Source organism: Peromyscus eremicus, chromosome 2 (genome assembly GCF_949786415.1).
Source record: "Peromyscus eremicus chromosome 2, PerEre_H2_v1, whole genome shotgun sequence".
In the NCBI taxonomy this organism is placed as follows: Eukaryota; Metazoa; Chordata; class Mammalia; order Rodentia; family Cricetidae; genus Peromyscus; species Peromyscus eremicus.
Window position 1 is genome coordinate 39,138,193 of NC_081417.1, and position 12,128 is coordinate 39,150,320.

Genomic DNA, 12,128 nt, shown 5'->3' on the forward strand with positions numbered 1-12,128 from the left:
GGAGGGCTGTCTCCGCGGGGACGGGAGGCTGAGCCCTGGGCGCCTTCAGCAGCCGCCCAGCACTGGGGACTCGAGGGCGAGCCCGCGGTGGGTGCCGGGTCTCACGGCCGCCCCGCTCCCTTGCAGCGCTCGCCGCGGGAACCGGAGCCGGAGCCGCTATGGAGCGCGGCCGTCCCGCCAGCAGCCCACGCAGCGCCGAGCCCGCCCCGTCGGCCGCCGCCGCCGCCGCCCGCGACCCGAGCCCGGGACGGAGCGGGGCCGGCCAGACAGGCTCCGGCGGGGTCGCCGCGCGCTCCGGGGGTGGCCGGCCTGCCGCCGCGAACGCCGCCCGGGAGCGCAGCCGCGTGCAGACGCTGCGGCACGCCTTCCTGGAGCTGCAGCGCACACTGCCGTCGGTGCCGCCCGACACCAAGCTGTCCAAGCTGGACGTGCTGCTGCTGGCCACCACCTACATCGCCCACCTCACCCGCAGCCTGCAGGACGACGCCGAGGCGCCGGGAGACCCCAGTCTGGGCGCCTTGCGAGGCGACGGCTACCTGCACCCAGTTAAGGTAGGCGACACTCTCGGGCTGGGACCCCGGGAGCCACCCTGTCGCCGCCGGAGCAGATGCCACGGAGCTGGCAGTACACCTCTAGGTCAGGCAGAAACACCTCTAGAAAGCTACCTGGGCCCGCGGGCGATGGTGACAAGGTCGCCAGTACAAGACCGTTCTTAACAATTTGTAATCAAGAAGCTCGGGCTTTTAATCCTAGCTGGGCTCGTGTATTTCAAGCTCCTTGAAGATTTTCGCTCTTTCAGGGTGAAAATGGGAAAGCTGTTGTACATACTAACGACTGATAAACATCTAAGTTCGTCAAGTGTTTTAACATGCGTTAATTACATTTCTATTGTTTTTTTCTTGATCTATTACAAAGGCTTCATGAATTAAGTGGAGTAGTGGAATTAATTCTTTGCCCCTAAAGTAATCGTAAAAAAGATAAAAAAAACAAAACTTGCCAAAATCAGTTAAAAACAAATGAGACCATTCTGCATCCCCATAAAGTAAAATTTCAATCACAGTTAAATATTGTGGACTAGACAGCTACCAATAATGTTAGAAAACCTCGGTAATGTTTCATATAACTGTCATTTTAAATTGGCATGTATGTTGAGTGAATTGGTCTGTATTCAAATTAGCCAAGAGAAACCAACCATTTTGCGTGGTTTCTTTACGTGTCCATGAAGGGGTCATGAGTGTGGCATCTGACTGGAGTTCTCACCCGTGGTGCAGTAGCCGCTGCGTTATCCTTTCCTGGATTTCTTCTGAAACCTTCCGTTGATCTGTCTTTCTCTTCAAAATGAAGAATCTCTGTGTTTGCTAAATTTAAATGTTCACATTTTTGTCCCACTATTCTGAAATATTTGAACACAAATACAATTAGAATTTAAGTGTCTAAGCATTGAATAAATTATTAAGTAACAAAAATGAGGAATTACATTTTGTTGAAATGTAATAAAACATATCCTCTAATATTATTTATACTTAAAATTGTGGAGTGCATTTTAACAAAACTTACTTTGAAAATACTGTCAATGTGGTGATATAATTAAAGCCATTCAAATGTTAAATGTGAAAACATGAAATGTTATTTATAATAATGATAGAACCCTTTTTATCCGTGAGTTTTATAACATAATAGCTGAGAGTCACTCATTACAATTAAGAATTTTGTATTACAGTAGCATTAGATTAATGCTATTCAGATATCCCATAATAGACTTCTTTGACTTGGTATTTGCCTTATAATCCAGGAAAGTTTATTTGAACAGTAAGATTAAATACCAAAAGCGGAAGTTAAACGCCTCCGTCGTAGTTGATAAAATTTAGAATGAAGTCAAGTATTCACCTCAGTGTCACCCACGGCTCTCTTGAATGAGAAATGCTGCAGACATCAGTGTCAGAAAGGGGCAAGCTGGCATCGTACTTGACTCACATGCCAAATGTTTTTGTAGTCATAACTGTTTTAAGAAAAAAAATCAGTCTAATTCGTGGTCTGATTTTGAAAGGCAATGTCCATAATATCTAAATTTCTAAACCTAGAGATAATTATAGAAGGCCAAAGATTACCTCATAAAATGAGGCTGGTGATAGTTAACAAGGGACTGGAGTGTTTTAAAATCAAACATTTGATTTATTACTGTGTAGAAATCTCAGCTTTAGGATGGGGAATACAACTGTAACACTTAATCTCTTCCCTAAATGAATACAATAGATCCAAAAAAACAAAAATATAAATTGTAGTATAGGACTGTAAAGAAGAATGTTATATTGATTAAGAAAAACAGTCTAAACCACAAGCCTGGAGTTTCAGAAGACAGAAATTTTGCATACTTAGTTTTGTGGACACTGTTGAAATTTTTAAATATTGAGTCTATTCTTAATACAAAGGGAATAAAAATATTCTGATTTTTACTTTCGGGGTAAGTAAAGCCTCATTACAAACCATTGTAGCTAGCCCTTAGTAAGTGTTCTAAAATTGCTGTTCTCCTGTAATACAACAGTGTTACTAAGTACTACACAATTACTAAAGCTATTTTAACAAATATTCCAGTCTGTCGCTTTGAATCAGCAATCCTTTTTTACCAATATATTATAAGCATGTTAAAGTGATTGGGGACTTTAGACTACCACAGGTGACAGAGGAAGAGATAGTCAGGGTGGAGCTCATGGTTAGGGTTTACAAGGCTCTGCGTTCTGTGCATTAAACTGGAAGGGAGTTTTAAGAGCTAAACTTCTGGGGCTGGAGAGATGGGTCAGCAGTTGAGGGACTGACTGCTCCTCCAGAGGACCCGGGTTCAAATTCCAGCACACACAAGCAACTCAAGACTGTAACTCCAAGATGCACTCTCACACAGACATGCTTGCAGACAAAAGACCAATGCATATAAAATAAAAGTAAATAAATCAAAAAAGAGAGAAAGAGCTGGACTTTTGCAGAGTGGCCTAAACTCACTTTCATCCACTTGGAAAATTAGCAGTTTCAATCAGCACTGGGGGCCTAGAGGGACGATTCTCCAGGAGAACAGGAGTGTACTTCAGACCTTTAACTCAGGGAGAAAAGGGCGTATGGCTCCGCTAATTGCCAGGCCCCATGGGAATCACTGTCCATAACAACGATAAGCAAGAATTTAAAAACTGTGAGGCTTTGTTGTTTGGGGGTCATTTAATTAGAATAAGAACGCATTTTTAAAGATCTTCGATTTCAGGCTCAGTTCTGGTTAATTGCTTGATTTTTTTATAAGTTTAAAGAAAACTACATAATTTCAAATATACTTTAGAATAGAGAACAACATAATGACACATATGTGCATATTAAGATGCCATAATGAAGTTTATTTCTTTGTGTGCAAACCTGGGGACTTATAATACATATGATTTAAAACAAGCTGAAAATAAAATAAATATACCTTAATAGAGAGATAGCGTTCAGGGCTGTATTTGCTAGTCATCCCTCTAGACATTAAAATGGGACTTTTGTTGGCTGCCACAGAAAAGTGAATTTCCAGATAACAGCACACACCCATCTACTAACATTTTTATTTTCCACTGGACATGTGAAAGTTTTACATAATTGTGAGATACAATGTTGTGCTTCAGTATGTATGTGTACTGTATGATGTTCAAATGAGAATAATCTTGCATCTGTCTCTGTAGACATTGCCCATTTGTGCTATTAATATTCACAATCATTTCTTCAGGCATATTAGAAAATATAAAGTACAATATCGTCATCTGTAGGCACCTACTGTGAGACAGAAAACCCAGACTAGAGAGTATGGGCTGCTTTGTGAGGCTGCTGCCCTTGCTGCCCAGAGGCTGCCCAAGCCTTTCTGTATCATGCCTTTCTTAAATGTCCACTTTGTATTTACCTGAGCGCTGCTTCTTCAGAACTAATGTTTTGGTTTTCATTTTAATTTAGATTTAACTTGGAATTAAAATAGCGGTAGATTTTCTACATCTCAGCAATATTCATTCTCCTTAACTCCCGTAGTTCTTGTAAAACACGCATGTGTTTTATTTTAACAGTTATAATCAAAGCCTTCCTCACTTGTATTGCTAACATTGCTAAACAGTCTTCATCTTGTCCCGCAGACTTTGTGCTTATAATCCTTACCAGCTAAATAACCTCACTAACATTAATGTGTTTTAAAGTTTAGATATTATATACCTGAGTTGTATGTCACAGAGACTTACCACTCTTTTTTTTTTTTTTTTTCTTCCAGAAGTGGCCCATGCGATCAAGATTGTACATCGGCGCTACTGGTCAGTTCCTGAAGCACCCTGTCTCTGGAGAAAAGGCAAATCATAGCAACACCCCGACAGCCTCACAGCCATAGGCTGTCTCCTGGGGGGGGGGGGTCTGCTAGAAGCGGTGGCTATTGTTTTTAAAGACTGTGAGCTAATTCTGTATTTATTACATTGGACATGACAAACACTGTTTCTGAAGTTTACATTGAAACCTGTAGTTGAAGGTCAAAGTGCATCTGTCTAAATAAATGTGGAACGGGATAATCAGCCCTATATAACAATATATATAGCTTATTTAACCATCACATCGCTGCTACATAGTAAAGAGAAGCCGTTAGGAAAAATGAAAGCCACATAAAAGCATATAGTTGTATATACCTAGAGAATGTACACATTTCCTTCCACATTTTCTGTAGTGTGTCTATTACTTAAAAGCTGATGTGAATACAGCCCTTATGTGTGGTGTTGTGTGTCTGTAATCCCAGCACTCCAGGACGCAGAGGCAGGCAGATCTCTGTGTGTTCGAGCCTAGCCTGCTCTATATAGAAAGTTCAAGGCCAGCCAGGGCTACACAGTGAGACCCTGTCTCAAAAAATAAATAAAATGTGTTTATATTAGTATTCAATTTTTGTGAAAGCCAGTGTGTGCCTTGAGTTGGCCATTTTAGTTAGAAGTCGTAAGATCATTATTCAGCTGGGCTCCGTGTGTGTGTGTGTGTGTATGTGTGTGTGTGTGTGTGTGTGTGTGTGTGTGTGTGTGTGTGTGTACAAAGATTGTTGCAGTAACTTCTGTCTGTAGTTCTTTTTTCCAAATAGAAAATGTATATGGAATATGAGAAACGGTTTTCTCTATGAAACAGGATGTGACCACCTTTCAAGAAGTTGGTCAATATTAAGATCTGACTTCCATTCCAAATTGTGGAAGGCACTAGTAATACATGTCCATATGAGTAGGGGCTCAGGTGTCACTGGGTGTGGGGTTCATCACCCTTTCTCCTGGCAACACCATATCTACCCCATCTCCTTTCCCATCCTGGATAGTTAGGCAGGCTCGGTTGTAGCCTTCCTGGACGTGGCATTTCGGCACTGATTTGGGATTTCTGCCAGCGGTCTGTACCTTGACAGAGGCTAAGGACACAGATAAACTCAGGCTTGAGTCTGTCCCCATGTGAACCAGCAGACTCTTTTAGCTGCACCACACACTACCACGGGCCCAGAGAGCACCTGTCTGGCTGACTATACCAGGGATTTCTGAGGTCAGCAAGAGACTGTTGGAAAATCAGCTGGGGCTGGCTTAGCAGGTCAAGATGCTGGCCACCAAGCCTGACTTCATGAGTTCAGTATCCACAGTCTACGCAGTGGAGAGAACCGACCCCGAATCTTGTCCTCTGACCTCTACGTGACGGTGTACAGAATACACAACACACAAAACAAACAAATGTGATAAGATAAAACCACCCTGTGAGAAAGTGAGCAGAGCTCTGCCCTTGATGATATTGGTTTTGATTTCTTGTCATTACAAATGTTCTAAAACTTAAGAAGTGTAACTTACATTTTAGATTTGTATAACATTAAGATGTTGGATAGGCTCACGGATTTTAGGAAGTTAGAGAATCTCAGAGAAGTCCCGTATGGCCATGAGCACACAGGTGTTTTGGGAACATACTGAATCCCAAGAGTGGAATCTAATGGAGATGAGACATTCCCCTCATTCCTTTGCTGACATGTCCTCCTCACCTCTTCTCTATGACGCCCCCTTCCAGCTGTGAGTTCATTCATTGCTTGAGAGCACAGTTTTAAAGCTGCTGAGCTCAATGTAAGATTAGCAAGTGTGAGGCATTTACCCACCACCCCCACAGTTCCCCAGAGTTTTCTTGAGTACGAGCAGCAGGAAATATTAGATAGAAGGATTTATTGCGGAGAATATTGCGGAGATAAACAGAAAATACAAGATAGCCTCGAGAGGGCCTGGAACCTTTTCCAACGGCCCCCGACTGTCTCTGCTCCAGAGTATTTATAGAGACGCCAAGGGGTGAACAAAAGACCTCCTCCCCCAGCACAGCCAAGTGCAGACCATCCCAGACACCTGCACTCAGACCTGTGGTCCTAATCAACCTCTATGCGGACCTGCTGGGTAAAGCCATGAGGAACCCGAAAACGGGCTCCCACAAGCAAGGAAAGAGACATTAGCGGATTCCGCTGAATTTAAATAACAGTAAAAAAAAAACAATTATTTTCAGCTGTTCTCCTGCAGCCTGCAGCAGTGACGTTAAAGATCACATGAACAGCCAGGCCGCTGTTCAGATGACTCAATGTGTGGACACGTTATTTTTTATCCAATAGTTTGTAAGTTTTACTTATTTTAGTGAGACTGTTTCCCGTTGAATGTGACCAATAAAATCTTTCTACATATCATTCTGCTTTCTACACGTTAGTGTGTGGCACAATTGCTTGTGTACTTAAATTTTTGTGAATACATTCACTCACTCATCTAACATTAAGGGAAAAAAGTGAAATGTGGTTTGGACTCGGCCATTTGCTCTTACTTTATTGGTACAGGGAGCGGTAGCCTAGTTTTTATCATAAGGAATGGAATTAAAATTTTTTTTTGTTTGCAGTGAATAATAACTTCATGGTCATTGTCTTCAAAACAAAGTGGCTTAGAACAAACTGGATCATTTGGTCCTTTTTCTTATCGCCTAACATTTTACAGTGCTCCCGTCTCTGGTGTGACCGTGTTCTATGGGGTCTGCAGTGGGGCACATCCGCTCAAGCCTCAGCAGTCTTCATAATCCTAACCCTTTGCGGCCGAAAATAGGTGTAGCTGGCCCACTGTGGGTGCTCAGCCTCCCGTCATGGTGCTCCTGGCCCACTGTGGGTGCTCAGCCTCCTATCATGGTGCTCCTGGCCTACTGTGGGTGCTCCGCCTCCCGTTATGGTGCTCCTGGCCCACTGTGGGTGCTCAGCCTCCTGTCATGGTGCTCCTGGCCCACTGTGGGTATTTCTCCTACTGTCATAGTGCTCCTGGCCCACTGTGGGTGTTCCTCTTCCTGTCACGGTGCTCCTGGCCCACTGTGGGTGCTCCTCCTCCTGTCATGGTGCTCCTGGCCCACTGTGGGTGTTCCTCCTCCTATCACGGTGCTCCTGGCCCACTGTGGGTGCTCAGCCTCCTGTCATGGTGCTCCTGGCCCACTGTGGGTGTTCCTCCTCCTGTCACGGTGCTCCTGGCCCACTGTGGGTGTTCCTCCTCCTGTCACGGTGCTCCTGGCCCACTGTGGGTGTTCCTCCTCCTATCGTGGTGCTCCTGGCCCACTGTGGGTGTTCCTCCTCCTATCGTGGTGCTCCTGGCCCACTGTGGGTGTTCCTCCTCCTGTCACGGTGCTCCTGGCCCACTGTGGGTGTTCTTCCTCCTATCACGGTGCTCCTGGCCCACTGTGGGTGTTCCTCCTCCTATCACGGTGCTCCTGGCCCACTGTGGGTGTTCCTCCTCCTATTACGGTGCTCCTGGCCCACTGTGGTTGTTCCTCCTCCTGTCATGGTGCTCCTGGCACACTGTGGGTGTTCCTTCTCCTGTCATGGTGCTCCTGGCCCACGGTGGGTATTCTGCCTCCTATCATGGTGCTCCTGGCCCACTGTGGGTGCTCAGCCTCCTATCATGGTGCTCCTGGCCCACTGTGGGTGTTCCTCCTCCTATCGTGGTGCTCCTGGCCCACTGTGGGTGTTCCTCCTCCTATCACGGTGCTCCTGGCCCACTGTGGGTGTTCCTCCTCCTATCACGGTGCTCCTGGCCCACTGTGGGTGTTCCTCCTCCTATCACGGTGCTCCTGGCCCACTGTGGGTGTTCCTCCTCCTGTCACGGTGCTCCTGGCCCACTGTGGGTGTTCCTCCTCCTATCGTGGTGCTCCTGGCCCACTGTGGGTGTTCCTCCTCCTATCACGGTGCTCCTGGCCCACTGTGGGTGTTCCTCCTCCTGTCACGGTGCTCCTGGCCCACTGTGGGTGTTCTTCCTCCTATCACGGTGCTCCTGGCCCCACTGTGGGTGTTCCTCCTCCTATCACGGTGCTCCTGGCCCACTGTGGGTGTTCCTCCTCCTATTACGGTGCTCCTGGCCCACTGTTGGTGTTCTGCCTCCTGTCATGGCGCCCCTCTCCTTGGGCATGCAGAGAACCCTTGCCTGCTTGTCCTGTGTCACTTGGTGGGGCCGGTGCTGCCACCTTACTTGAAGGAAGATGGAGGGTGTTAGATAACGTGCACCATGCCTGCCAGATGTCTACAAGCCCAGACAGGGTAGGGCCGGACATGAAACTGTCAAACTTTCTTTAAAGTTACTTTGAATAGACCTGTAAACACGACATTGTGTAGCAAAAAATTCATCAAATGATTTTTTTTGCTAATTATGCCAGTCTATTAGTTTGACCATAATTTCATAGCATTTAAAGGGGGGAAGATGGGACTTTGGTTGAATTATTTCTAAATCACCCTATTAAGTAGAACCTTGCCTTTGATGTTATAACTTATTTCCATTTACCTACTTATAAATGTTTTCATGCCCAAGAAGTGTATTTCATAACACTTTATCGAATTGCTAAATATACTAATAGCTTTAGGAAGTTTAGAAAATCTCGAAGAAGTTGAATCTTTCAACTAGAAGTTCAAAAGGGCAGGCTGCTTTAATTCATGATGCAGAATAATGGGTATTAGTAAGATAAAGTTTGAAAACTCGTCTGTTAAATTTGCACTTGTCTCTTTGGATAACTTGAATCTTCCTAGAGGATGGACGTTACTCAGCATTTGCTCTCCACCATGATGTCCTCAGCAGATAGTACATACAGCAAGGACAGATATATTTGGGTCACAGTGTTACCCCTTAATCTGCACAAGAAATCCTCAGTTAAATTTCTTTCACGTCATGCAGCTTTCCTACTGGACGTTCCCATTTAATTTTATTATGATGATAACTTGAGGGCTAGAAAATGCCATTTTAGAAAGAAAACTAGAGGGTTTTTTTTTTTCTAACAGGAGAACTAGTTTCATTGTATTTTTCCTGACCATAAAAATATGTACGTTACAGTTTGCTGTATGCGAACTGTTCACCAATAAAGCTCCATTAAAAAGTGTGTGTGTTCGTTCACATTCTCATCTCTGTGCCCGACTGTCTGACAGGAGCAATTCAAGAGAGAAGGCCTTTCTTCTGGACCGTGGTGTTCGGGAATGCGTGTGACTGACCGACCTCGTGCCTGGTCATGGAAGCTGGGACACGAGGCAGCTTGTCACATCCAGGCTGGAAACAAGCAGAAAGCACAGGCTGGACGCAGCCGGGTTATAACCTTCAAACCCACACACAACAGCCAGCTAAGTCCTGTGTCCACAAGCTGCTAGAACAGCTTTTCCTGCTGAGAGCCTCATAATCAAACACAGGAGCCGTGTGGGATGTTCCACAGTCAGAAGAGAAGAGTATCTGTGCACACTTGTTTTCAAAACGGCAGAAGGAATGAAGTAGAAAAGTTCAGTTGTGGAGGAGAGTGTCAAGGAGAGAGGAAAGGGGCGTTGCCTGTCCACAGCACTTGGTAATAAAGAATGGCTGTGCATTTTCACAATGCTAAAACAGCCAAAACCAAAACCGAAGCATAGCAATCTGGAGCGAGTGTTAACTTGAACAGTGACTTTCTTATTGTCATGGATACTTTTTTGTTTTTTTAACTGAAAAGAAACTGTAAAAGAGCCAGGTGTAGTGGTGCATGCCTTTAACCCCAGCACTCGGGGAGACAGAGGCAGGTGGTCTCTGTGAGTTCAAGGCCAGCCTGGTCTACAGAGTGAGTTTCAGGACAGCCAGAGCTACACAGAGAAACCATGTCTCAAAAGCAAAAAAAAATTAAAAACCAAACAAACAAACAAAACAATAAAGAAACACTTCTGATTGAAACAGAGCTAATTTTACTTATTTTATTTTATTTTAAATAATTTTAGTAAATAATTTTTGTCTCTTAGTTTAAATTAGTCAATTTCTTTTTCTCAAAGGGCCTCATTTTGTAGTTATGAAAAGAACCATTTATTTTTATTTAAAGAGAAAGCATTCAGACATTAGAGTTCATTCTTTTAAGGGTCAGAGAAGACAATTCAATACATATGTTACTTAATATTTTTTCCCTTCGGCCCCTGTCTCACAGTGCCTTTCTGAGGAAATGTTCCCAGACAAAATGGTTCTGCAGTGGCCACATGAATCACTCACCAACCGGTGGGTCATATTTGTCATTATGATAAGACATTTGTTTGTTGGCTGCATGCAAAACTGTCTTGTTGCTCATCTTAGCTGGCAAAATTATAAATCAGATCGTGTCTGATCAAAAACTATGTATTAGCTGTTTGGGGAGATGGTTTCACCAAATGTTTTTTTCTCTGTGTTATCCCAGGTTACATTTATCATATGCTTTATCTGAAAAAGTAGATTCGGCTCCAATCTGGTAATAATTCATGTTTTTAAAAAATCATTGCAGGAGGATTTCCAACAGGCCTTCCAGACAACAGCTACAGTGGTGGTATAATATTGCTGTCTTTTCTCCAAGCTGTACACTTTGGAGTTTTTAGTTTTTCTTTTTTCCTGTAATTAAAAAAAAAAAATACCAAACAACTAAGGTTCCAATTTTTTTAAAAGAATCCAAGAGAACAATTATAAAATTGTATACTTCAGAGAAATGACTGTGTACTTGTAGAGTGGTAGCTGGTGGTCTTACATGTGACTGTTTTACCCCCAAAATCCTGTGAAATTCTCAAATCCTGTAGATTTGCTTCCTGCAGGCTGAGAGCACCACACAGACAGCAAGGCAGCACGGTGGGGAATATTCTTGCCTAAGTACATAAACCCGGAAGGGTTTCCCTTCCTATGTTTACACAAGTCCTAATTTCAACTCATCAGAGAAACCAGTTCACTGAAATATATATCAGTCACTCAAATGCTTCATAATAAATTATACCAGAACATTTTACAAACTGGAGAATAATCTTGAGTATTATGCTTAGAGATTATGTCAATAGTCATTTCCTGTGCACATGGACGTGATTCCCACGCACATCTGCCCCCTGGGGACCAAGTACGTTCTGAAGATGAACCATACTCACTTCCCTCCGTGTGTATGGCCATTGGAAACAGGGGCCATTTCAAACAATGAAAGTTGATTTCAAACATTTTAATTTTCAAATCAATGCTGAAATCACTTGGTTTAATTTTTAAAGTATACTCTACTATAAACCATCTCAATTCTTTATGTAGATGAGTAGATAGATCATGTGGAACAAAAAAATTAATGAAGTTAAAATTTTAAAACTGGTAAGGATTGTTTCCAGTCTGCATATCTGTACCTTCGCTGCTGCAAACCTGTGTCCCGGAGTCATGTGACACCAGATAACAGCTAAGTGAACATCAATAGACATCAACAGGGACAGGAGTGTCAAGGGAAGGTAAAAGGTGGGGAGCCCTTGCAGATCCTCCTTTTAGAGAGAGGAGGCCAGTCAGGCTACAGGTGTGGTTGCATTTGGGGGGAAAAACACATGAGACCAAAATAAGAGTCTAACGGTGATTGTTCCGGGCCACGCCTGACCTGAGAGACCCAGAAAGCAGCAGCATCCAGACACACGGTCCTCTCCATCCATCCAATCTAGAGTAAGTGAGGATGATAGTGGACATCCTTAACACAATACACACTTGCCTCAGTAAGCGATGGTCTTTCCTCTCCCCTTACCTCCCCAGACCTGTAGCCATGAGGGATGTACACCTGCCTAGGTTAGGGTCCCTTCTTCCTCCTGCAGCAATGGACAGTCCCCTGCAGTGCCTGGAGCCATCACT

At 44.0% G+C, this 12,128-nt stretch overlaps 1 protein-coding gene across 1 annotated transcript; it reads left to right on the forward strand.

The window, feature by feature from the left end:
• Window positions 1-158: 158 nt before the first annotated feature.
• Tcf24 (transcription factor 24) lies at window positions 159-4,394 on the forward strand. The gene is made up of 2 exons (XM_059255684.1): window positions 159-551; window positions 4,265-4,394. The coding sequence occupies exons 1-2, from the start codon at window positions 159-161 to the stop codon at window positions 4,376-4,378; spliced, it is 507 nt and encodes a 168-aa protein (XP_059111667.1). The 3' UTR covers window positions 4,379-4,394.
• Window positions 4,395-12,128: the final 7,734 nt, after the last annotated feature.